Consider the following 24,995-nt stretch of genomic DNA (forward strand, 5'->3'; position numbering starts at 1 on the left):
GGATGATTTAAGTTAATAAATGCAAAGTGTAGTTGCCAAGGGATGAACACATAAAGATAACATCATACACACACACATATACACAATGAGATATTATTCAGTATTTGAAAAAGAAAGACACCCTGCTGTGCCCAACAACGTGGTTGAACCTGGAAGACATTATGCTTTGTAAAATAAGGCAGAGAAAGACAAATACTGTGCTATCTCATTTATATATGGAATTTAAAACAGTCCAACTCATAAAGGTAGAGAGTAGAATGGTGGTTGCTGGGGCTCATTTGGGTGGAGAAAATGGGGAGATGTTGGTCAAAGGGTAAAAACTTTCAGTTATGTAGGATAAATGAGTTCTGGATAGCTAATGTATTATATATATGGTGACTATAGTTAGCAACACTGTATTGTATAATTGAAATTTGCTAAGAAAATAGATCTGAAGTATTTTCTCATCTCAAAAAAAGACAACTATGTGAAATGATGGATATGTTAATTAACTTAATTGTGATGATCATTACATAATACATACTATATAAAAACATCAGATTGAATACCTTAAATATATATAAGTTTTGTTATTTATACCTCAATAAAGCTGGGGGGAAAGTATTTAGAGTAGTGTCTGCTGTATAATGTCTGTTGTTTAAGTGTTCACTGTTGTCATTATGGCTGATTTATGTCAATGTTTGGCAAAAACCACTACAATATTATAAAGTAATTAGCCTCCAATTAAAATAAATTAATTTTAAAAAAGAATGTACTCTAGATGCTGCAATGCTATAATGATAAAGACAAATCCAGTCCTAGCACCATGTGCTTTCCCCAGGATCTGAAGAGAAAACCAGGGTTGTTAGGCTAGAGGTGAGTAGCCAGGGCCCCCTCAAAAGAGGTAGGGAGAACCTTGCTGACAAGTAAGTGAGGCAAACTGCAATCCTGAACAGTTGCATTCCCCAGACTGCAGCATCTGCCATTTGTACAAAATGTACTGTAGTGTTTCAGTAAACCCCATGAATAGCCAGTGAGGCCAAGTTCAAACAGCTCCCAGCTGTTTCAATCACATAATGTCAGGGATGGGGATAAGCTCCTTTCTGGAGAAATGGCTAGATTCAGGGCCAGAGTGCTTGGCTGCAGATGCCAGGACTATCCTAGAGAAGCACTAGCTCCCTTAATCTCCTCCAACTTGGATGAGTAGAAAGGAAAAGGAGGACGGTGACCATCCTATTAGAAACAACCCCATTTAGACAGAGAAATTGTGAAGACCCAAATAGCATCTGTGAAAGTGAAAGTGAAAGCTCAGTCATGCATGGACTGTAACCTACCAGGCTCCTCCATCCATCGGATTTTCTGGGCAAGAATACTGGAGTGGGTTGCCATTTCCTTCTCTAGGAGATCTTCCCCACCCAGGGATCGAACCCGAGTCTCCCACATTGTAGACAGACGCTTTACCATCTGAGCCACCAGAGAAGTCTAAATAGCATCTGTAGTGAGCACCTATTAACCATGTGCCTTTGAAAGCACTCAGATCACCATTAACAATTGGCATGTGGGCACCCCAGTCCCAATAGTCCCACAGGCAACTAGGGCCCAGGAGAGGTTTGTCCCCTTGCTATGTGTAGAAGCTGAGCAGAAAAAATGTTTGAGCCTTTATCAGCTCTCCTTCCCTGAATAACTCCTAAGTGAGGCAAAACCAAAGAAAGCTCAGTACGAGGCAAAACATGAATGGACAGACAAAATTAGCAATAAAACATATAAAACAGAACTAATGCAAATTCACTAGGGTGGTAATTGAATGCCAGTTGTCTTCATAGTCTTTATACAGTGTCTTCATAGTCAGTGCTAGCATTCAGAAAAGGAAAACTGTAATGGTGTGATCTAGAGGGTGCAGTCATGGAAGGCTGCTTTGAGGAAGAAGAATGTGTGAATTTGATCTTAAAGTCTGAAAGGACTAGAATAGAAGGCTTCTTTGGGTCAGGGAGGGGATTAGTAGTGTGAGCCCAGGTATAGATCTGTGATTTTGGTGAGTGAGTAGCAAAGAGTATTTGCTACCCACCACTAATACCACCCCTGCCCTAAAAGGGTTTATGGAATTTCTAGGGACAGTGGGGTAGCTATGTAGATTTTAAACCATTCAGAGTTGCTTTAACTTTGATTTCTTTTCAGTCACACTAATTAACTTACTTTGAAAGTTCAAATGAACTAAATGAGGCAATGGGTTTTTTTACATTTATCAAAAGGAGTTTTTAAGATCTATGAAACACTGGTCTGAAAGCAAAAAAGCTCAGCACCATGTTTATCAGGTAAGGCTAGCCTCATGACCTGGATACTGCATGTTTAGATTTGAGCTTTACAACAATTTTACAAGGTAAATATGACTCTCCTAACTTTATAGTTGAGGGAATTGAGGCTCAGCAACGTTAATTCATTTGCCCATTACCACACAGCTAGGAGGTTAAGCAGCTAAAATTCAAACTCAGAACTTTAGACTCTAACTGATGTTCTTTTCACCATTCTGTTCTGCTTAGTGGCCTTAGCTACCCTTTCTGGTCGGTTTTCTGAACAGTGGGTCATTCTTAATCATTTATAGCACATCCCTTCACTTAGCTTTATGACTAATCTGATGTCTGAAAGCTCACATTCAACCCTCTGGGGAGCCAGAAAGAACAGGAAAAGGGAGAATTTTAATGACACATCCCTCTAGTCCTATTCCCCTGCCACAAAGACAGAATTCTCTGTCATTCATTATTATCCTCAGATACCTGAAGAAACAATAGGAGGTTCAGTTGATGCTTTTAATTTAGCTCTAAGATCATGTGCATCCTTTCCATTTTTGAAAACTATTAAAGATTTTGAAGGCTAACAATGTTTATGACACACCAATTCAGAGGGAAAGGAAGCAGCATGCTGAAGTTAGTAATAGAGGGAGGGTTGAATCTGCCTATATTCTAGCCAGGTGGGCACCCACCTATTAGCTGTGTGGTCCAGGTCTATGTGCATGTGTATTACGTATTGTAAGGCAGGTTTCAAGCCTTTACAGGATCAAAGTAGATTACATTGATACATTCTCCTCAGCTTGTCTTGCTTTTGTAGTTAGTTTGACAGGGCCTACTTTTTATGCATATGTTTCACAAAGTGTTCCTAGGGATTATAGAAGTTAGTTCATGAGTGTGCATGCATGCTTAGTTGCTCAGTCATGTCCAACTCTTTATGACCCTTTGGACTCTAGCCCACCAGGCTCCTCTCTCTATGGAATTTTCTAGGCAAGAATACTGGAGTGGATTGCCATTTCCTACTCAGGGAATCTTCCTGACCCAGGGATTGAACCCACATCTCCTGTGTTGCAGACAGATAGATTCTTAACCTGCTGAAACATCAAGGAGCCACCCCATTATTTTGGCAGGACTGAACTTTCCCAATTTGAGCATGGTAAAAGGAATCCAAACTCTGAAACAGGCTTGTAACTACATTGTCCCACTCTGTATAGCAGACCTATATTTCTTGTAAACTTGATATCAGGATTACCTAATGGATTAGAACCAATCTCTATGCAAAAGCTTGTTTATATGCATAATCATTATGGAAGGAAAAGAACACCATGATGTATTTGGCAACCAAGGGTTTTGAGATTGACAGAGCTATGCTGAGAATCCTTAAAGACAGTCTTCCCCAGCCCTACAGAAAAGCTCTGTTTACCATGCAGTGTGAAGACTTAGGATTGGGAATCTGAGTATGTGTGCTAAGTCCCTTCTGTCGTGTCCAACTCTCTGAGACCCTATGAACTATAGCCCATCAGGCTCCTCTATTCATGGGATTCTCCAGGCAAGTATACTGGAGTGGGTTGCCATGCCGTCCTCAAGGGGATATTTCTGACCCAGGGATCAAACCCATTTCTCTTTGGTCTCCTACATTGCCAGGCAGGTTCTTTACCACAGCGCCACCTAGGAAGACTGGAGAATATGAGATCAGTTCAGTTCAGTTGCTCAGTCCTGTCCTTCTCTTTGCGACCCTATGGACTGAAGCACACCAGGCTTCCCTGTCCATCTCAAACTCCCTGTCCATCACCAACTCCCAGAGCTTGCTCAAACTCATGTCCATTGAGTTGGTGACACCATCCAACCATCTCATCCTCTGTCATCCCTTTCTCCTCCCGCCTTCAATGATTCTAAGCATCAGGGTCTTTTCCAATGAGTCAGTTCTTTGCATCAGGTGGCCAAAGTATTAGAGCTTCAGCTTCAGCATCAGTACTTCCAGTGAAACTTCAGGACTGATTTTCTTTTGGATGGGCTGGTTTAATCTCTTTGCAGTCCAAGGGACTCTCAAGAGTATTTTCCAACACCACAGTTCAAAAGCATCAATTCTTTGGTACTCAGCTTTCTTTATAGTCCAATTCTCACATCCATATATGACTACTGGAAAAATCATAGCTTTGACTAAAGGGACCTTTGTAGGCAAAGTAATGTCTCTGCTTTTTAATATTCTGTCTAGGCTGGTCATAGCTTTTCTTCCAAGGAGCAAGTGTCTTAATTTCATGGCTGCAGTCACCATCTGCAGTGATTTTGGAGCCTAAGGAAATAAAGTCTGTCTCTGTTTCCATTGTTTCCCCATCTATTTGCCATTATGTGATGGGACTGGATGCCATGATCTTAGTTTTTTAAATGTTGAGTTTAAGAAAGCTTTTTCACTCTCCTCTTTCCCTTTCATCAAGAGGCTCTTTAGTTCTTCTTCACTTTCTGCCGTAAGAGTGGTATCATCTGCATATCTGAGGTTATTGATATTTCTCTTGGCAATCCTGATTCCAGATTTTGCTTCATCCAGTCTGGCAGTTAACCTGATGGATTCTGCATGTAAGTTAAATAAGCAGGAATTGCTGACAATATACAGCCTTGACGTACTCCTTTCCCAATTTGGAACCAGTCTGTTGTTCCATGTCCAGCTCTAACTGTTGCTTCTTGACCTGCATATAGATTTCTCAGGAGGCAGGTAAGGTATTCTGGTATTCCCATCTCTTGAAGAATTTCCCACAGTTTGTTGTGATCCACACAAAGACTTTGGGGGTAGTCAATAATCCAGAAGTAGATTTTTTCTGGAACGCTCATGCTTTTTCCATTACCCAATAGATGTTGGCAGTTTGATCTCTGGTTCATTTGCCTTTTCTAAATCCAGCTTGAACATCTGGAAGTTCAGGGTTCATGTACTGTTGAAGCCTGGCTTGGAGAATTTTGAGCATTACTTTGCTAGCGTGTGAGATGAGGGCAATTGTGCAGTAGTTTGAACATTTTTGGCTTTGCCTTTCTTTGGGACTAGAATGAAAACTGACCTTTTCCAGTCCTGTGGCCACTGCTGAGTTTTCCAGATTTGCTGGAATATTGAGTACAGCACTTTCACAGCATCATCTTTTAGGATTTGAAATAGCTCAACTGGGATACCCTCACCTCCACTAGCTTTGTTGGTAGTGATGCTTCCTAAGGCCCACTTGACTTCGCATTCCAGGATGTCTGGCTCTGGGTGAATGATCACACTATCACAGTTATCTGGGTCATTAAGATCTTATTTGTATAGTTCTTCTGTGTATTCTTACCACCTTTAATATCTTCTGTTTCCGTTAGGTCCATACCATTTTTGTCCTTTATTGTGCCTATCTTTGCATGAAATGTTCCTTTGGTATCTCTAATTTTCTCGAAGAGATCTCTAGTCTTACCCATCCTATTGTTTCCCTGTATTTCTTTGCATTGATCACTGAGGAAGTCTTTCTTATTCTCTTTGCTGTTTGGAACTCTGCATTCAAACGGGAATATGTTTCTGTTTCTCCTTGGCCTTTAGCTTCTCTCCATTTCTCAGCTATTTGTAAGGCCTCCTCAGACAACCATTTTGCCTTTTTGCATTTCTTTTTCTTAAGGATGGTCTTGATCACTGCCTCCTATACAATGTCATGAACCTCCATCCATAGATCTTCAGGCACTATCAGATCTAATCCCTTGAATCTGTTTGTCACTTCCACTGTGTAATCATAAGGCATTTGATTTAGGTCATACCTGAATGGTCTAGTGGTTTTCCCTACTTTCTTCAATTTAAGTCTGAATTTGGCAATAAGGAATTCATGGTCTGAGCCATAAGAAAGCCTTCCTCAGCGATCAATGCAAAGAAATAGAGGAAAACAATAGAATGGGAAAGATTAGAGATCTCTTCAAGAAAATTAGAGATACCAAGGGAACATTTCATGCAAAAATGGGCTCAATATTGGACAGAAATGGTAGGGACCTAACAGAAGCAGAAGATATTAAGAAGAGGTGGCAAGAATACACAGAAGAACTGTACAAAAAAGACCTTCATGACCCAGATCATCACAATGGTGTGATCACTCACCTAGAGCCAGACATCCTGGAAGGTGAAGTTAAGTGGGTCTTAGGAAGTATCACTACGAACAAAGCTAGTGGAAGTGATGGAATCCCAGTTGAGCTATTTCAAATCCTAAAAGATGATGCTGTGAAAGTGCTTCACTCAATATGCCAGCAAATTTGGAAAACTCAGCAGTGGCCACAGGACTGGAAAAGGTCAGTTTTCATTCCAATCCCAAAGAAAGGCAATGTCAAAGAATGCTCAAACAACTGCACAATTGCACTCATCTCACATGCTAGTAAAGTAATGCTCAAAATTCTCCAAGCCAGGCTTCAGCCATATGTGAACTATGAACTTCCAGATGTTCACGCCGATTTTAGAAAAGGCAGAGGAACCAGAGATCAAATTGCCAACATCTGCAGGATCATGGAAAAAGCAAGAGAGTTCCAGAAAAACATCTATTTCTGCTTTATTGACTATGCCAAAGCCTTTGACTGTGTGGATCACAATAAACTGTGGAAAATTCTGAAAGAGATGGGAATGCCAGGTCACCTGACCTGCTTCTTGAGAAATCTGTATGCAGGTCAGGAAGCAATAGTTAAAACTGGACATGGACCAACAGACTGGTTCCAAATAGGAAAAGGAGTAGGTCAAGGTTGTATATTGTCACCCTGCTTATTTAACTCCTATGCAGAGTACATCATGAGAAACGCTGGGCTGGAGGAAGCAGAAACTGGAATCAAGATTGCCAGGAGAAATATCGATAATTTCAGATATGCAGGTGACACTGCCCCTATGGCAGAAAGTGAAGAAGAACTAAAGAGCCTCTTGATGAAAGTGAAAGAGGAGAGTCAAAAAGTTGGCTTAAAGCTCAACATTTAGAAAACTAACACCATGGGATCCAGTCCCATCATTTCATGGCAAATAGATGGGGAAACAGTAGAAACAGTGTTAGACTTTATTTTGGGGGGCTCCAAAATCACTGCAGATGGTGATTGCAGCCATGAAATTAAAAGACGCTTATTCCTTGGAAGGAAAGTTATGAACCTAAATAGCATATTCAAAAGCAGAGACATTACTTTGCCAACAAAGGTCTGTCTAGTCAAGGCTATGGTTTTTCCAGTGGTCATGTATGAATATGAGACTTGGACTATAAAGAAAGCTGAGCACCGAAGAATTGATGCTTTTGAACTGTGGTGTTGGAGAAGACTTTTGAGAACCCCCTGGACTGCAAGGAGATCCAACCAGTCCATCCTAAAGGAGATAAGTCCTACATGTTCATTGGAAGGCCTGATGTTGAAGCTGAAACTCCAGTACTTTGGCCACCTGATGCGAAGAGCTGACTCATTTGAAAAGACCCTGATGCTGGCAAAGATTGAGGGCAGGAGGAGAAGGGGATGACAGAGGATGAGATATCTGGATGGCATCATCGACTTGATGGACATGGGTTTGGGTGAACTCCAGGAGTTGGTGATGGACAGGGAGGCCTAGCCTGCTGCAGTTCATGGGGTCACAAAGAGTTAGACATGCTTGAGCAACTGAACTGAACTGGACTCATCTGAGCCACAATCAGCTCCTAGTCTTGTTTTTGCTGACTATGTATGGCTTCTCCATCTTTGACTGCAAAGAATATAATCAATCTGATTTCAGTATTGACCATATGGTGATGTGTAGAGTGTAGAGTCATGTGTAGAGTCATCTCTTGTGTTGTTGGAAGAGGGTGTTTTCTATAACCAGTACATTCTCTTGGGAAAACTCTTTGCCCTGCTTTATTTTGAATCCCTTAGAAGAAATGGAGTAAGCCCTCATAGTCAACAAAAGATTCAGAAATGCAGTATTTGGATGCAAACTCAAAAATGACAAAATCATCTCTGCTTGTTTCCAAGGCAAACCATTCAATTTAAGAAATAAATCATTATAACTACTGTCTTCCTTCTCTCCCTCTTGCATCCATTTCCCTTTTTCTCTCTTGTCCCCATTCTCCTCTTTGTATTCCCTTGAATTTGGCATATATTTTTCTCATAATTTTTGTATATATCCCTAAATATTATGTGGCATTGTTTTGTGTTTTTTTTAACTTTATGTAAACAGAATACATGTAGATGAGATACAATTATATAGAATAGAAAGCAGGGAAATTATGAGCATGTGATTTAATATGTGGGTTGCCTTGGTGTTATAGGTTTTGGAATGGGGATTGGGTTCACCAAAACTTAATACATCATTAAAAGCAAGTAAGCAAGTAAATGAATAGAAATATAAGGGCACTATACATTGAATAATTATGTGTCTAATGGACTGGGTTTAATTCAATTTCATATACCCAAAAATGAAAATAACAATCATAATGGATAGGCAATATATTCTTTGTATCCAACTACTACTTTTATTTTTCTCATGCAATAAGATTTGTAAGATTCATCCATGTCAACATATGAAGCTTTTTATTCACTTTCCCTACATTTCTCCTGCTAGATGAGTCCTTTTCCAAAACCCCCCAGAATTCTAAGTGTTCAACCTTCTCTAGATAATCCTTCCTGGCCAGCAGCCTTTGACTACCTAGCTACTCTTATCACTCATCCCCTCTCTGATATGCCAGTCTCGATGGCCTACTTAGATTCCTGAGTATACTTCAGGCAACTAGTCAGTTCATCTCATACTTCTGGAAGGCTTGCAAATATTTTGGAAGAGGAAAAGCCCTTTGTAGCCATGCATGTGTGGCTTACTGGTTCCTACTTCACATCAGCAGTCTTGTTGTAAACACATACGTGCATTGAGGCTGAGGTCTGAGACAAAATCCATGGATGTAGGCCAGAGGATTTCTCTAATAGCATCTAGTTAGCCAACTGTAGTGTCATAAGCTAAGGTAACCTGCCCAGATTTAAACCAAACCACCTCTCACTGATACACCAGAACAATGGCAGTGTTAGCATTCTGCTGTACATATGTGCCAACTGTCCTTGTACCCACTCTCCACATACCTCCAACAAAAAGCCTTCTCTTTCTTTCTGTCTAGGACCTGATCCGGAGAGACATTCTGTACTACAAAGGCCGCATTGATATGGATAAATATGAGGTAGTGGACATTGAAGATGGCAGAGATGATGACTTTAATGTAAGCATGAAAAATGCCTTCAAGCTTCACAACAAGGAGACTGAGGAGATACATCTATTCTTTGCCAAGAAGTTGGAGGAGAAGATACGCTGGCTCAGAGCTTTCAGAGAAGAGAGGAAAATGGTACAGGAAGATGAAAAAATTGGTAAGTGACCTGAGAGGAGAAAGAAGAATATGGATATGAACAACATAGAGTTAAATTAATTTTCATTTTTCTAGAGGCAGAGAGATTTGTGTTGCAAACTGACATAATCCACTTTGGTGGTTTCCTATTATTAGGTTATTTTTGGCAGATAAAAATAGTTTCAACTAGTCAGGGTTAAGTGATACTTAGAGGTTGATTTCCCCTACATTATCACTACTTTGTGTCCGACTCTTTGCGACCCCATGGACTGTAGCCTACCAGGCTCCTCCCTCCATGGGATTCTTTCCTTCTCCAGGGGATCTTCCCGGCCCAGGGATCAAACCCAGGTCTCCCACCTTCCAGGCAGATGCTTTAACCTCTGAGCCACCAGGGAAGCCCAACTAGATGAGATTATTACACTTAAACCTCAGCTCAATTCTCCCAAACATACAAAAGTGTATTAGCAAACAAACACAAAAGCAGTCATACTGCCTGTTCTGTAATTTCAATGAAGTCACAACTCTGTCCTTAGATACATGACAGCATCTTCTGTGAAAAGTTTAGTTTAGTTGAGGCAGATTTGGTAATTTTGGAGAAGGGAATGGGCACCTACTCTAGTATTCTGGCCTGGAGAATTCCATGAACTATATAGAGTCCATGGGGTTGCAAAGAGTCGGACACGGTTGACAGACTTTCACTTTCACTTTCAGCTAAATTCCTAGTCAAAGTCTGGTGACAAAATCCTCTGATTAGGCCAAAATATAGTACCCATTTTCAATCTTAAAATTCAGACTTCCTTCTGAAGTATATATATATAGGCTATAGAGTTCACTGGTGGAGAAGGCAATGGCAACCCACTCCAGTACTCTTGCCTGGAAAATCCCACGGACAGAGGAGTGTTGTAGGCTGCAGTCCATGGGGTCACGAAGAGTAGGACACGACTGAGCGACTTCACTTTCACTTTTCACTTTCATGCATTGGAGAAGGAAATGGCAACCCACTCCAATGTTCTTGCCTGGAGAATCCCAGGGACGGCGGAGCCTAGTGGGCTGCCATCTATGGGGTTGCACAAAGTCAGACTCAACTGAAGCAATTTAGCAGCAGCAGCAGCAGCAGCAGCAGCAGCAGCAGCAACAGCAGCAGCAGCAGCAGCAGGGTTCCCTGGATTCTTATACCCAGTTCTTGTGAAGGCTAAAGTGCCTATATGACATTTATGGAGAAGGCATATCTTGTACAGCATTCTTTTTTATCAGTGACTAATTAGGCCTCCTGAATTAAGGCAACTGAACTGCTGGCAGTTGTGGCCTCTTGAGCAAAGACTTCTGAATTTCAATATGTTAACAAATCACTTCTTGAGTGTGTATTCCTGATTGGATCACTTTACGTGTTAACTAAATGCCCCTATTAATGTACTGGTATATATCATGTTCTCTGTATAAAAGTATTTTAAAGTAAATTATAGAAAATATAACAGGGCCACTTGCATGATTTAAAACCAGGACCATTTGCATGATGTAGAACCACACTAAACCATACTCTTTTATTTGAAATACGTTATTCTCCTTTCCAAAGGGAATATAGCTGGTAGAGATACTTTTTATACTGCTTTCCAACTGTGGGATTTAGCATTTAACCTTGTGGTTTACAAAGTACTATCTGGTCTCCTGCTCGTGGTCCTGCCTTTCTGGCATAAAAAATACAATACAGCCAGGCTTTGAAATTCCTTGAGAAGACACCAGAATTTCTGGTGTTGCCTCACTCCTAAGGGAGGAGAATTATACCTTAAAACATCTGTATTCAAGTTGGAAAAAACTGCGTCTAAAAAAATGGGCCTACCGTTTGAGTCCTGGTACAAATATATTCTCCTGTCTGAAGTATTGGGGATTGAAATGGTCCAGAGGCAAGGAAGGATCATTAGAAAGACTCTGCTTAGTTTTATCTAAGTCTTCTCAGGTTTTGGGTAGAGTACTTATTGATAATTCACTTTAAGTCCCATTGAATTCAGTTTGCTTTTATCATTTGGACACTGCTTTAGGACATGATATAGAATCATTACAGAAATTCTACTGGCTGCTTGTCCTAATGAAAGACACCAACAATCTCTGACACTACCTAAACTGTTAGTGCTATTAGAGGAATTGTTTTAGTGTGCTTTTTGCAGATCCTAGATCAACTAGAAGATTCATACCATTCACTCTGGTTCCAATATATCTCCCACACTGTAGAAAAGCTTCCAGAAACTGCTTCCCAACAGGTCATCTTTTTAAAAATATTAAGAATTTGGTCTGATTATAACAGTAAGTCATTTTCTTTGAAAGCAATTTTGGGGAAAAAACACAAAAATACAAGGAAAAAAAATCTAAAAATCACACATGAACATACTACCCAGAGATAAATTTTATAAATATTTTGGTATATTTCCTTCCTATCTTTTTTCCTATGTGTCTAAAAAAAAAAAAAATAGAGTGCCTGAATCTTTATTTCTGTCTCCCCTAACCTCTGCCACTTCATGACAGATATAAATTTATATCTTTGTCACTTAAAATTATATCATTAACATGTCTCTAAATCATTTACTATTTTAATCATTATTTTTATGGCTGTAGTGGATTTACTATAGTTTTTGTTTTTTAGTTTTACTTTTTAATTATAAAATGCATAGTCTTAATAACCATTTAAGCACATATGGAAATATAATAAAGTTTAGCATTCTGTTCCCTTTTCTGTTGCTCCTATGCTGTGTGAGATAATCAGTATTAATTTGATGTGTTTCTTTTGATACTAATCTCAAGCTCATATAAATGTATACACATAAGACTTTATTTATAAAAATATAAATATTATACTAAAATATACAATTATACTATACATATTACTCTGTAACTTGCTCTCTTAAACATAATTTATCATCAGAACCACTCCAGTTGAAGAATACAGAATCTAACTATAACTCCTTGTATCAGTCAGGGTTCAATAAGAAAAGCATAACCAGTAAGAGATAAATTATTATTAAGAAATTTATTATAAGAATTGCATTATGTGATTGTGAAGGCTGGCTAAGCAACTCCAGGCATTCAAGTTCAAACATCATGGGTAGACTTGAACTCGTGGGCATAAAGCTAAGCTGTCTTTGGATAGGGCTTGTAGGTCTGAAGCTCGTAAGGCAAAATTTCTTCTTTTAGGCGAGGCCTCAACCTTGGTTTTTTAACTGGCAAAAACACCATGACCTCTGTACTTAATTTTTTTCCTTTTATTTATTTGTTTTTTAATGTATTTATTTATTTTAATTGAAGGCTAATTTAAAGGCACAATATACTAATCTTAGCTATAGGCTTATTGTTGTATAAGTTTCTAGGACTTATTCATATCTTATGTAAATGAAACTTGATAGCTATAGAAAAGCAGCTGCCCGTTTTCTCTGGTGATTCTCTCTGGAATCACCATTCTGCTCTCTGTTTATGAGTTTGACTAGTTAAGATACTGCATATTCATGCAAATATAGAATTTGTCCTTCTGTGACTACATTATTTTAATTAGCAAATGTCCTCCAGATTTATCCATGTTGTCACATATGGCAGAATTCCCATTCTTTTTAGGGCTGAATACTATTCTAGTGTGTGTGTTTGTATATATAAAAAGATACATACCACATTTTCTTTATCCCTTTATCCATCCTCAGACATTTAGATTGTTTCAATTATCATGGCCTTTGGGAATAATGCTATAATGAATATGAGAGTACTGATATCTCTTCAAGATCCTGATTTCAATTATCTTTATATAGCCAGAAGTGGGATTGCTGGATCATATGGTAGTTTTCCATAGTGACTAAATCATTTTAACTCCTAACAGTTTACTGTGGGTCCAATTTCTCTAAATTCTTACCAATACTAATCATCTTTTGTTTCTTCGAGAATAGCTCTCTAAACAGGAGTGAAGTGATATCTTATTATGGTTAAGGTTTGGATTTCCCTGATAATTAGTAATGTGGAGAATACTTTTATATACCTGCTGGCCATTTGTATGACTTCTCTGAGAACATGTCTATGCAAGTCCTTTGACCATTCTTTTTAATCACTGTATGTTTGTTTGTTTACTACTAAGCAGAGAAGTTTCTTATATATTTTGGAAATTAAGCCCTTAGATATATGGTTTCCAAATATTTTCTCCCATTCCATAGATTGCCTTTTTTTTTTTTAGAAAATTCTTGACTGAGCTCAGTGAACTTCAGTTTGTGTGTGTGCATGCTCAGTCATGGCTGACTCTTTGGGACCCCAGGGACTATAGACCACCAAGCTCCTCTGTCCATGGAATTTTCCAGGCAAGAATACTGGAGTGGCATAGATTGCCTTTTTATATGTTGTTTCTTTTCTTTGCTGGCAGAATCATTTTAGTTTGATGTAGTCCCATTGTCTGCTTTTGCTTTGTTGCCAGTGCTTTTGGTATTTAAGAAATCATTGTCAGGAAGATTTTCCCCCTTTTTTCTTCTAGGAGTTTTACAATTCAAAGTCATACATTCAAGTCTTCCATCCACTTTTCATTGATTTTCATGTATGGCATAAGATAGAAGTTCAGTTTCATTCTTTTGCATGTGGATATCCAATTTTCACAAAACCATTTGTTGAAGAAACTATCCTTTCCCCATTGTGTATTTTTGGCAGCCTTGTCAAAGATATGCTGACTGTATATGTGTGTGTTTATTTCTGGCCCTCTATCCTATTCTGTTGATCTATATGTCTCTCTTTATGCCATACAATACTGTTTTAATTACTGTAACTTCATAATATATTTTTAATCAGGAATTGTGAAGTCTCCAACTTTGCCCTTCTTTCTCAAGATTGCTTTAGCTATTATGAGTCTTTTATGATTCCACATATATTTTAGGCTTGCTATTTCTGTTTCTGTAAAAAAAAAATACCATTGTGGTTTTGAAGAATTGCATTGACTCTATAGATAGCTTCAAGTCAGAATGGATATTTAACAATATTAAGCCTTCCACCACAAGAAAGGTAAACTACAAATCAATATCTGTAACAAAATCCATGGGAAAGTCCTCTGTAAATCACTGGGAAAAAAATTCAACAATACAATAAGAGGATCAGACACCATGACCAAGTGGGATCTATCAGGGATACAAGAATGGTTTAACATATGTAAATTAATTAATGTGATACATCACACTAACAAATGAAGGGGAAAAGTCACATGATCATCTTTATAGATACAGGAAAGTCATGTGAAAAAATTTAACATACTCTTATGATAAAAACTATCGACAAGGTATAGAAGGAATTTACCTCAACATATAAACCATATATTGAAGGCACACAAGGCTAATCAGTTCAGTTCAGTTCAGTCGCTCAGTCGTGTCCGACTCTTTGCAGCCCCATGAATCGCAGCACGCCAGGTCTCCTTGGCCATCACCAACTCCCGGAATTCACTCAGACTCACATCCATTGAATCAGTGATGCCATCCAGCCATCTCATCCTCTGTCTTCCCCTTCTCCTCCTGCCCCCAATCCCTCCCAGAATCAGAGTCTTTTCCAATGAGCCAACTCTTCGCATGAGGTGGCCAAAGTACTGGAATTTCAGCTTTAGCATCATTCCTTCCAAAGAAATCCCAGGGCTGATCTCCTTCAGAATGGACTGGTTGGATCTCCTTGCAGTCCAAGGGACTCTCAAGAGTCTTCTCCAATACCACAGCATCAATTCTTTGGCACTCAGCCTTCTTCACAGTCCAACTCTCACATCCATACATGACCACAGGAAAAACCATAGTCTTCACTAGACAGACCTTTGTTGGCAAAGTAATGTCTCTGCTTTTGAATATGCTATCTAGGTTGGTCATAACTTTTCTTCCAAAGAGTAAGCGTCTTTTAATTTCATGGCTGCAGTCACCATCTGTAGTGATTTTGGAGCCCCCCAAAATAAAGTCTGACACTGTTTCCACTGTTTCCCCATCTATTTGCCAAAAACTGATGGGACCGGATGCCATGATCTTTGTTTTCTGAATGTTGAGCTTTAAGGCAACTTTTTGACTCTCCTCTTTCACTTTCATCAAGAGGCTTTTTAGCTCTTCTTCACTTCCTGCCATAAGGGTGATGTCATCTGCATATCTGAGGTTATTGATATTTCTCCTGGCAATCTTGATTCCAGCTTTTGTTTCTTCCAGTCCAGCTTTTCTCATGATGTACTATGCATATAAGTTAAATAAGCAGGGTAACAATATACAGCCTTGACGTACTCCTTTTCCTGTTTGGAACCAGTCTGTTGTTCCATGTCCAGTTCTAACTGTTGCTTCCTGACCTGCATACAGACTTCTCAAGAGACAGGTCAGGTGGCTCTTTTAGAATTTTCTAGTGTCTTGTGATCCACACAGTCAAAGGCTTTTAGCTAATATTATACTTAAGTGGGGAAAACTGAAAGCTTTTTCTCTAAGATCAGGAACAAGAGATGTTTACATTCGCCACTTCTAGTTAGTGCAGTAGTGGAAGTCCTAGCTAGAGCAATTAGGCTTAACTAATTAATTCCTCCAAATCAGGAAAGAGAAAGTAAAATTATTCTTGTTGCAGATAAGATCATCTTATATGTAAAAACCCTAAAGACTCCACAAACAGCTTTTACATCTAATAAATGAATTCATTTGTAGGATACAAAATCAACACACAAAAGTAAATTGTGTTTCTATGTACTAACAACAAACTATAAGAAAGAGAAATCAAGCAATCTCATTTACAATTGCTTCAAAAAGCATATAATAGTTAGATATAAACTTAACCAAGGAGGTAAAATACTGGTACATTGAAAACTACAAAACATTACTGAAAGAAATTAAAAGAAGACATAAATAAATAGACATTCTGTATTCTTGGAATGGAAGGCAATGTTAATAACATGTTCATTTTACAAAATAGTCCATCTATAGATTCAACGTGCTCCTATTTTAAAACTCCAGTAGCATTTTTTATGGAAACAGGAAAAAAAATCCTAAAATTCATGGGGATCCATAGTATACCCATGAGAGAGAAGAACAAAGCTGGAGACATCACAATTCCTGATTCAAAATATATTACAAAGCTATAATAATTAAAACAGTTTGGTGCTGGCATAAAGACAAACATAGATGAATGCAATAGGATAGCGAGCTCAGAAAAACACCTACATGTATATATTCAACATATCTTCAACAAGGATTCCAAAAATACACAATTGGGAAAGATAATTTCTTTAATGAATGATGTGAAAGCTGGATATCCACATGAAAAAGAATAAAATTGAACTCCTACTTTATGCCATACATGAAAATCAGTTCAAAGTGGCCTGAAGACTTGAATATATGACTCAAAACTGTAAAAATCCTAGACAAAAACATTCAGGAAATATTTCTTGATGTTGGTCTTGACAATGAATTTTTTGGATATGACACCAAAAACATGGACAGAAAAGCAAAAATAGGAAACATCAAATCAAAAAGACTTTGCACAGCAAAAAAAAAAAAAAAAAAAAAAAAAAAAAGAACAACAGCACAAATAAGCAACCTGTTAAATGGGAGAAAATATTTTCAAACCATACATGTGATAATTTCTAAAATATATAAGGAACTCCTACAACTCAATTAGTTAAAACCCAAAACTCAGTTAAAAATTGGCAAAGAACCTCCACAGATATTTTGATTATTTCTTTAATTACTTTTTGCCATTCAATTTTTTTCCTTCTTTTAAAACTTTCCTTAAGTCTATGTATATTTTCTGCTGTAATCTCATTTTTTAACTCATTTTTCTTTGTAGTTTTGCTTTTGATTGTGAAATGTCTTTCCACTTTTCACCATATTTTATTCAACTACTCTCCATTTAACAGCCTCTCAACTCATGTTCTCACCTTTTTGCCCCTCTATACATTGAAATGCATTGTTTTAGGTAAGTGTTAATATTACTCTTCCAGAAAACTTGTGCTAATTTATACATTTTAAAAAAGGTCCGTGTTACTCATAACAAAATGATTTCTTTTTATGTTATAGGGTTTGAGATTTCTGAAAACCAGAAGAGGCAGGCTGCAATGACTGTGAGAAAAGTCTCTAAACAAAAAGGTAAAACTGCCTTTAACTACAACCTCCCTGATCTCACTCACTCTCACTGTGAAACTGAAAAGCCATAAGCTATGTATTTGCATATTCATATGCTTATTTCCATGCTAAAGTTCACTTAGGGTCGTGGGAAGTGTCCAGATTCCCAGGTGTCTCTGATGATAAGTAGTAAATGATCTTTAAAAGACTTAAGGCTTAAGAGTGAATAATTTAAGGTAGCCATGTCCACAGATAGCTCATTTGGTACAGGAAAAAAATAGAAACTTTATTTCTTTTATTTTCACTTAAAGTGAGAAACTAAACTTTATTAACAATTAAACAGTTGGACAATAGTAAATATATGGAATTTATTAACACACGCATATATATATTAGGGATATGCATATAACCTTCTTTGGATTGGGGGCATTTGCCAAATCATGAACCCCAAATCAGAATGGAGGACTTCAAACTGAACCTAGACAGAAGATTCAGATATTTGTTCTCTTTTTGAGTCATAAACTAAAGTATTTTATAAAGAAAAATACCTTGGAAATCAACTTGAATATTAAATGAAGCTTTATTTTCTTATTTTCATGAACTAGAAAACATTAAAATGCTTAATTGAACAAAGGGAAGGAACTACCCTCTGTTTATTCAAGAAGCTATTCAGTACCAGTCCTTTTATATGAGTTCCTTCATTTCACTTTTATGATACCCCTGAAAAGGTAGACATTATTAGTCTCATTTTCCAGATGAAGAAACTGAGGATATTTGGCATAAATTGACTCTGAACTTAAGTCAGCTTGTTTCTAAGTCTACTGCTCCCTCCTCTCCACCTCAGGGTTCTGTTGATCCTTCAAGCTAGTTAAGAACAGCTCTTTTTTTTTTTTTTGTCTCACCTCAACCACTGACAGCTCTTTCTATTACTGACAGCCATTATTATTCTCCCCAGGGTAGGCAATCTTAGTGAGACTTCATTTTCCTTAGGCCCTTCCTTGTGCTCTCTTAAAGGGCTCTCTGATTCAGAATGTGTGACCATTTAAGTGATCAGATTCAAGTTGCCTGAAATTCTAGCAGTCACATAATGCACCCTTAATTATTTCCAATGAAGTTCCTTTTTATTGAAGAGGTTTAGTGCCTGTGGATATCTGATTTCCAGTGGACCAGTGCACCTAGCTTGGGCATCCAGCTAGTCATGGCCTTCCTTTTAACTTCTTATTGCTTCTTAGTCTTTGAAGATGCTCACTGACACTTTCACTCGTCGTGGAAATGTGATTCATTTTAGGTAGGAAATTAAAGGCAACCACTCCTAACTCCTTGGTGGTGAAAACAGAACTGTGTTAAAAAGTAATCTGGAGTTAATTACACTAAGTCTATGATCTATATGGATAGGAGAATCCTTTGAGAGAATGTGCTTATTCATTAGAGATATGAGCCCCAACTACCTGGACAGTCTTCAGGCTACAAAGGGGCTACTGTCCTAGTGGCCCACCTCTGTCTCCTGGAGGCTCTTTTCTCCTGAACTTCTTTCATTCTGAATCCTTCCACTGCCCCTACCACATTGACCTTCGTAATGGGATGATATTCCTTTACCTCAGCCCAAGTTCTCCCAAGTCTATCTGAGACTGGCTTATTTTTCCACTGAGAAACCTTAAAGCAGAAGAACATGCACAAAGCAACCAATTAGAAAACAGTCCTACTCGCTCATACCAAGCATTTGTGTCATGTTCCTTCTCTGCCTTGTCTCAAGACTATCCCTTGCAAGTCCTGTCTTGTCTCCCAGTATCTAAACAATTGTTCACCTGAACAGCTTTCGATCCAGTCTTCAAATAAACTTATCTAGTTTCAAACCACTGAATTCCTAAAAATTTCCTCCAATATTCTGTTTCCATTTTCAAGGCCCTCTTAGTTCAGGACTGTGGTGACTGATATATTTGAGACTCATAGGCACTACATAAGTAGAAGTGATTTTCACTACAATCCATGGGGTCGCAAAAACTAAGACACAACTGAGTGACTAACACACACACACACATGGGAAGATCAGGCGAGTTTTCTGAGATACCTAAGAAAGCCAGCTTTCTTAATCCTTCCAATGACACCTTTCTGGAAGTGATAAGGAGCATTTTTGTTATTTCTCTAATTCAGATTTAATGTAGATTGCAACACAATCTATAATGCCATGTGAAGTGAAGTGTTAGTCACTCAATCATGTCTGACTCTTTGCAGCTCCATGGACTGTAGCTTGTCATGCCCTCTGTCCATGGAATTCCTCAGGTAAGAATACTAGAGTGGATAGCCATTCTCTTCTCTAGGGAATCTTCCTGACCAAGGTTTCCTGCATTGCAGGCAGATTCTTTACTGTCTGAGCCACCATGAATCTGTTAGTCAGTTAGTCATGTCCAACTCTTTGTGACCCTGTGGACTATAGCCCACCAGGCTCCTCTGTCCATGGAATTCTCCAGGCAAGAATACTGGAGTGGGTTGCCATTTCCTTCTCTAAGTCACATGAGCCACCATGGAAGCCCATAATGTCATGGGGCCTTATCCACTTAGTCTACTATTCTAGGGGAGGGAAGCCTGGCTGAAGAAAAACAGAGGACAGAGCCTAGCTCAAATTGCCTTTTATACTGTCTTGAGAGTTGGCGATTAATTCCTGGTACTTTAACTCATTTCAGTTAGCCATTATGGAGCTCTCTAGGGCCACAAGTACAGTCCTCATCTACAGAGGCTTTAGGACAGGTCAAAATCAAATTAATATGCTAGAATAACTAAAATAAATGTGAAATAGAATAAAGTTTGAAAAATAAGTCCACCCTGATTTCAACACTGATAGCTACAGTAACCAAGACAGTGTGGTGTTGGTAGAATAGACATGGTAGATTATGTTAGAGAATAGAGAACCAAAAAATAGACCTACACAAATATGCCCAACCAATTTTTTGACAAAGGTACAAAAGCAATTTGGTGAAGGAAGAATAGCTTTTTAAACAAATGGCACTGAACAACTTCAGATATGCATATGATACCACTCTAACAGCAGAAAGTGAGCTAAGGCACCTGTTGATGAGGATAAAAGAGGAGAGTGAAGAATCTGGCTTAAAACTCAACATTAAAAAACTAAGATCATAGCATCCCATCCCAGGGTAGTCCCATCACTCCATGGCAAATAGAAGAGGGAAAGGGGAAACAGTGACAGAGTTTACTTTCTTGGGCTCCAGAATCACTGTGGACAGTGACTGCAGCCATGAAATTAAAGGTGCTTGCTCCTTGGAAGAAAATCTATGACAAACCTAGACAGCATAGTAAAAAACAGAGACATCACTTTACCAACAAAGATCTTTATAGTCAAAGCTATGGTTCTTCCAGTAGCTATGTACGGATGAGAGAGTTTTACCATAAAGAATGCTGAGTGCTGAAGAACAGATGCATTAAAATTGTGGTGCTGGAGAAGACTGTTGAGAATCTCTTGGACAGCAGGGGATCAAACCAGTCAATCCTAAAGGAAATCAAGCCTGAATATTCATTGGAATTACTGATCCTGAAGCTCCAGTGCTTTGACTACCTGATAGGAAGAGCTAACTCATTGGAATAAAACCCTGATGCTTGGAAAGATTGAAGGCAAAAGGAGAAAGGGGCAGCAGAGAATGAGATGGTTAGATAACATCACCAACTCAATGGGCAGGAGTTTGAACAAACTCTGGGAGACAGTGAAGGACAGGAAAGCCTGGCATCATGCAGTCCACTGGGTCACAGAGAGTCAGACATGACTTAGCAACTGAACAGCAAAAACAAAGAATCTCAACCTAAATTCACAACCTATAAAAAGTAACTCAAAATAGATAATGAATCTAAAGTTACAAACTTTTGAAAAAGAGTAGGAGAAAATCGTCAGGATTAGGTTTAGGCAAATAATTCCTTAGAACTGACACCAAAAGCTTGAATTATAAAATCAAGTAATGGTAAAATGGACCTCATCAAAGTAGAAAATTTTGCTTTGTGTAAGACCATGTGAAGAAGATGAAAAGACAAGCTACATGCTAGGGAAAATATTTGCAAACCATGTACCTGACAAAACATTGGTATTTAGAATATATGAAGAACTCTCAAAACTCAATAGTATAAAATAAATGAAAACAAACAAAAACAAATTACACATTCCAATTGGAAAATGGGCAAAAGACAGCTAATTCACTGAAGATGATATTTGGGTATCAGCTGAACATATGAAAAGATGTTCAGCATCATTAATCATTGAAAATATGCAAATCACAATGAGCTATCACTACATATCTTTTACAAAGGCAATAGAAAAATAAATAGTGAAAACACCTAATGTTGGCAAGGGTGTATAGAAACAGAATCATTCATACTTTGCTGGTGAGAGTGTAAAACAGTATAGCCACTGTTTTACATAATTGTTTGGCAGTTTCTTAAAACATAAAATATACAACTACAAGATGATCCAGCAATTACACATCTGGGCATTTATCCCAGAGAAGCAGAAATTTATTTTCACTTAAAAACTTCTAAACAAATGTTCATAGCAGCTTCATTCAAAATAGACCAAACTGGAAATAACTTAGCTGTCTTTCAGTGGATGAGTAATTAAGCAAATACTGGTACTCTATATCATAGAATATTATGCATCAATAAAGAGGATCCAACTACTGGTACATGCAACAACTTGGGTGAAGTTCTAAGGAATCTTGATGATTGAGAAAAACTGATACCTAAAGATTACAGATGATATGATTCCATTCATATAATGTTCTTCAAATAATATAATTTGGAAATGAGGAACATACTAATGGTTGCTAGGAGTTAAGGAGAGATGGGAAAAGGAAGGAAATAAGTGTGGTTATAAAAGAGTAATAAGAATAATCCTTTTGATGGTAGAAATGTTGTCTCTTGACTGTGTCCTATAACAATGTTAATATCCTAGCTGTAATATTACAATATAGTTTTGCAAAGTGCTATTATTGGAGAAATTAAATAAAGGGTCCAAGGCATATTTCCATATTTTTGATTCCTGTGTGTGAATTTACAATGATCTCAAAATAAAAAGCTTAATTAAAATGAACACTCCCCAAACACCCTCCTCTAATATCTATATATCATTTGTTGGCCTCTGGTACTGTCATATTTTTGATACCACATTTGAAAACTGTTAGACAACATCATCAAAATGGCATAGTAGTTTTTTACCTTAGTCTCTCCAAAGAACACAGATTTTGACAATTACTACCAGCTGGGAGTGTCATTCTGAGAGTCTGAGAGCTCAGTGGAGAAGTTCCAAACAGAATAATCTATGTGGATGCAAAGAAGAGGCCAGTCAATAAAATCTGGAGGGTGTGACTGCCCCTTTTAATGCAAAGACAGCAACACAAAACTAGAAGGAATATGAAAAGTCAAGGAAACAAGACATCATTGATGGAATGCAATAATTTCCAGAAACTGACACCCAAAGACAAGGAGATCTGTGATTTGCCTGATAAACAAGTCAAAATATATTATAGTTATTTTAAGGAAGTCCAAAGAGCTACAAGAGGGACAGTTCAACAAAATCAGGGAAACATTGCGAACAAAATAAGAAATTTAACAGAGGAAATTATAAAAAGAACCAAACAAATTATACAGCTGAAAATACAATGTATGAAATGAAAAAAAATACAATACAGAGCATCAATAGCAGACTTCATCCCCCAGAAGAAAAGTATCTGTGAAGTCAAAGAAAGGTCATTTGAAATTGTTTAGTCAGACTAGGGAAAAAAATGAAAAATAATGAAGTATGCCTATGTGACTTATGGGGTAAAGTTAAGATTAATAATCTACAAAATATTAGAGTCTGAGAAGGATAAGAGAAGAAGAAAGGATAACAAAGACTGTTTAAACAATGACTAGAACTTCCCAATTCTGGGTAGATATTTGGATATCCAAGTTCATGTGGCTCACTGATGTCCAGACAATTTAACCCAAAATGGTCTTCTCTAAGACACATTCTAATAAAGCTATCTAAAATCAAAGACAAAAAGAGAAGATTAAAAGTAGCAAGAGAAAAAAAATCGCATATACATGGATACCTGCATAAGGCTATCAGCAGATTTCTCAACAGAGAGTGGAATGATATGTTCAAAGTACTAAAAGAAAGTATCATCCAACCAAGAATGCTGCACCCAGAAAATAAAGGAAAGAAAAAGACTTTTTCAGACCAGAAAAAAATTAAAAAGCAGAAAGAGTTAATCACCACTAGACTTGACTTACAATAAATGCTGAAAGTTCTTCAAGCTGAAATGAAAGAATGCTAATTAGTAACAGGAAAACCTGAAGATGAATGTACAATAGGGGCAGCAGACAATATAGCAGAGTAGAAGGACTTGAGCTCACCTCCTCTCATGAAAGCAACAAAATCAAAACTAACTGCTGAACAATCATTAACAAAAAAGTCTTGAACATATGAAAAAAATGTATTCTACAACCAAAGACAAAGAAGAAAAAAGACAGTGGCAGGGGGTGCTTTTTCAATATAATCAAATCCTATACCTGCCAGGTGGGCAGCCCACAAACTTGAAAATTATTATATTGCAGAGGTTCTCTCACAGGAGTAAGAGTTCTGAGCCCAACATTAGGCTCCAAAGCCTGGGGTCTGGCCACGGAAAGGGAAGCTCACAAACATTTGGCTTTGAAGGCCAATGAAGCTTGTGTCCAAGAGTTTCACAGGACTGGGGAAATCAGTGATTCCACCCTTGGAGGAATCACATATTTTATGTGCACTGGGACCCAGAGCAAAGCAGTGACTCCATAGGAGCCTAGGCCAGACCTACCTGTGAATCTTACTCTCCTAGGGAAGCAGAGGGGACAAGGACACTGGTGGTGGGAGTTCCAAGGAATATTATCCACATAAGCTCTCCCAGAAGTCATCATATTGGCATCAAGATCTCGACCCACTCAACAGCCTGTAGGATCCAGTGCTGGGATGCCTCACGTCAAACAACCAAAATACTGGTAACACAGCCACATCCATCTGCAGACAGGCTACCTGAATTCATCCTAAGCCAACAACCACCTATAAACACATGGCTTGACATGGCCTTGCCCACAAGTGGGACAACACCTAGCTCTGCCTACCAGGGGGCAGGCACCAGTCCCTCCCACCAGAAAACCTGTACAGGGACCCTGGATCCACCTCACTCAACAAGATGCTGGCACAAGAAACAAGAGAAACAGTCCTGCAGCCTGAGGAAAAGGGACCACAAACACAAAAATTAAGATAAAATGAGATGACAGAGAAATATGTTAAAGAAGAAGGAACCAAATAGAAACTACAGAGAAACTAAGTGGAGATAGGCAATCTACCTGAGAAA

The 24,995-nt window shown here is 38.2% G+C and overlaps 1 protein-coding gene across 1 annotated transcript in view; it reads left to right on the plus strand.

Moving 5' to 3' along the window:
* Positions 1 to 24,995, plus strand: part of LOC102179366 (rho guanine nucleotide exchange factor 9) — a 117,097-nt gene that overhangs the window by 77,416 nt on the left and 14,686 nt on the right. The window contains exons 6-7 of the mRNA XM_018043957.1: positions 9,344 to 9,587; positions 17,584 to 17,652. Of these exons, the coding sequence (XP_017899446.1) occupies positions 9,344 to 9,587; positions 17,584 to 17,652 (313 nt within the window). The remainder of the gene's footprint in view (positions 1 to 9,343; positions 9,588 to 17,583; positions 17,653 to 24,995) is intronic.

This window comes from Capra hircus (genome assembly GCF_001704415.2).
Source record: "Capra hircus breed San Clemente chromosome X unlocalized genomic scaffold, ASM170441v1, whole genome shotgun sequence".
In the NCBI taxonomy this organism is placed as follows: Eukaryota; Metazoa; Chordata; class Mammalia; order Artiodactyla; family Bovidae; genus Capra; species Capra hircus.